This window comes from Galeopterus variegatus, unplaced genomic scaffold (assembly GCF_000696425.1).
Source record: "Galeopterus variegatus unplaced genomic scaffold, G_variegatus-3.0.2 Scaffold669, whole genome shotgun sequence".
Taxonomy (NCBI): Eukaryota; Metazoa; Chordata; class Mammalia; order Dermoptera; family Cynocephalidae; genus Galeopterus; species Galeopterus variegatus.
The window spans coordinates 223,230-225,676 of NW_007726780.1; the positions used below are offsets into that span (position 1 = coordinate 223,230).

The 2,447-nt window shown below is 43.3% G+C and overlaps 1 protein-coding gene across 1 annotated transcript; it reads right to left on the reverse strand.

Annotated features, from left to right (window-relative positions):
• Positions 1 to 357: 357 nt before the first annotated feature.
• On the reverse strand, positions 358 to 2,024 carry SLC25A5 (solute carrier family 25 (mitochondrial carrier; adenine nucleotide translocator), member 5; the record flags this gene model as incomplete). Its single annotated transcript, XM_008571236.1, has 3 exons — positions 358 to 773; positions 1,145 to 1,285; positions 1,508 to 2,024. Coding segments are annotated over 3 exons (816 nt in total), but the record flags the coding sequence as incomplete, so codon positions are not given.
• Positions 2,025 to 2,447: the final 423 nt, after the last annotated feature.

Below are 2,447 nucleotides of genomic sequence, written 5' to 3' on the forward strand. Positions count from 1 at the left end.
TCAGCTTATAGTTAATAACCACAGGACTAGGAAAGGTGGGCACATAGTACTTTTTTGGAGAAAGCTCATCCAGCTGTGATTGTCCACAAGCAACAGACCAATGTTATTTGGATACACTGGGACTGAATTTCATTTTGATAATGTATTGGGAATGTTGATAGGTCACACAACCAAGCTGTTCTTTGATAAGTGGATGGCTGACAATTGGTTTTAAAAATAAAGTTCTTCATCTCAGGAGATATTGTAGCATTTATTTTTAAATGTAGCATAAACAAAATAGTAGCATTTATTCAAATATAGCACTTACTCAAGTATAAAAGATATTTTTATATAAAAATAAACTGCAAACGAACAAAATTGTATTTCAGATATTTTTATTTCTTCAAATTTGTTATTTACCAGGAGTGACTGAAATAAAAAATATAATTGAGTCCCAACATCATCATGGAAATGGCTTTAAGAGAAAACTGGTCAGAATAATATTATTGCTTCCCATTTTCAACCAGTGAATAGTTGCCATGGATAAATAGACAGCCAAGAGTCTGTCAAGAATGCTCAAGATATGTTATATAATACAACATGCCTGTTCATAAGGGGGAAATCCTAGGAAATAACTTATGTGTACTTCTTGATTTCATCATACAAAACAAGCACAAAAGCGCCACCCATGCCTCTGAGAACATTGGACCATGCACCCTTGAAAAAAGCTTTGCCTCCTTCATCTCGTGCAATCTTCCTCCAGCAGTCAATTGTGCCTGAGTACATGATATCAGCTGCAAAGAATAAAGACATGGAGTTGGTTACCAAAGGCTAAATAAAACAGAGTCCCACCTCTAAGAACTAATGTCATTTTTAAGCCCAACATTTACACATTAGCATGGGCAATACTGAAAAATTCATGCTGTGACTATAGAACAGGGATATGTAGACTACCCATCTGTCTTAACCTCTAATACCATTTAAGCACCCTCATTCATAGACATCCAAAGGACCTGCTCAAAGGCAGCTGTGTAGCAGACACAGATGCTATCAACCCCATCCCTTGACCTGAACGGACCGCCATTTTCAAAGGCAGGCATCACCAGTTCAGGGCCACACCTTGCCCCACACCCATAACTTTATCTTCTGCTCAGGCAGAACTTACTTCCTTTGCGCCCTGACTGCATCATCATGCGGCGGCGAACAGTGTCAAATGGATAAGAAGTCAACCCAGCAACGGCAGTGACAGTCTGTGCGATCATCCAGCTGATGATGATGTGAGTATTTTTGGGATCTGGAAGCATTCCTGGAAACAGGAAAGACACATTTTACCCAAAAAGCAGAACTTTACTAACTTGTTTTCCATACACCCCAAACATTTCATCTGCATGTGAGGGTTGTACTGGATGACCTTGACTTCCTTCAGCAATTAAAAAACAAATCTCTGGCTCCTGGAATATTAGGTTGGCATAATGATCTTTTAAATTGTCTCATAAGAACACAGCTTCAAAGCACACAGCAAACTTACCCTTTGCAGTGTCATAGATACCGAAGTAGGCAGCTCGGTAGATGATAATACCCTGCACAGACACATTAAAGCCTTGGTACAGGCCCTTAATCCCATCAGATTTGTAGATCTTAACCAGGCAGTCACCGAGGCCTCTGAATTCCCTTTCAGCTCCAGCTTTACCCACATCAGCTGCTAGACGGGTACGGGCAAAATCAAGAGGGTACACAAAACACAAGGATGTGGCCCCAGCGGCACCACCTGATGCCAGATTCCCTGCAAAGTAGCGCCAAAACTGGGTCCTCTTGTCCACACCACCCAGGAAGATCTGCTTGTATTTATCTTTGAAGGCAAAGTTGAGAGCCTGGGTAGGGAAATATCTGATGACATTGGCCAGGTTACCACGCCAGAAGGACAGGACTCCCTGCTCCTTGGGGATACGAACCACGCAGTCTATAATGCCCTTGTATTGCTTATCTGCGGTGATTTGCTTGCTGGCATGCTGCACCTGACAGACCGGGAAGAAAGTCAACAGGGACAGTTATAACCATGGAGAAGGAAAAAGGGAAGCACATATATCCTCTCAATCAACGCCCTTTAACGTTGGCTCCCCTTTCCCCAAATCTAATCTTCTGTTATCACACAGGCTGGACCCTCCTAACCATCCGACGCTGTCACGGGGGAAGAGGTGATCTGCGCCACCAGATACATTAAGCCTCCACCCCTTTGGGTGGGGGGGCATCCTCGAGGGAACCCATGACCTTTACACCTGAGAGAAAGGTCACCACCTCAGACCCAGCTTCAGAGGCATTAGGGTGAGTCCCACGTAGGGCGCGGTCACCTTGGTGACCGCGGCCTACGCCTAGCAGGGCCGGGACTAGGGGGAGGCAAAAACAAAAACTCGGTAATCAGATAAATAATATTGAATGCAATATTTTAAAAAATTCGTATACGCAAACTA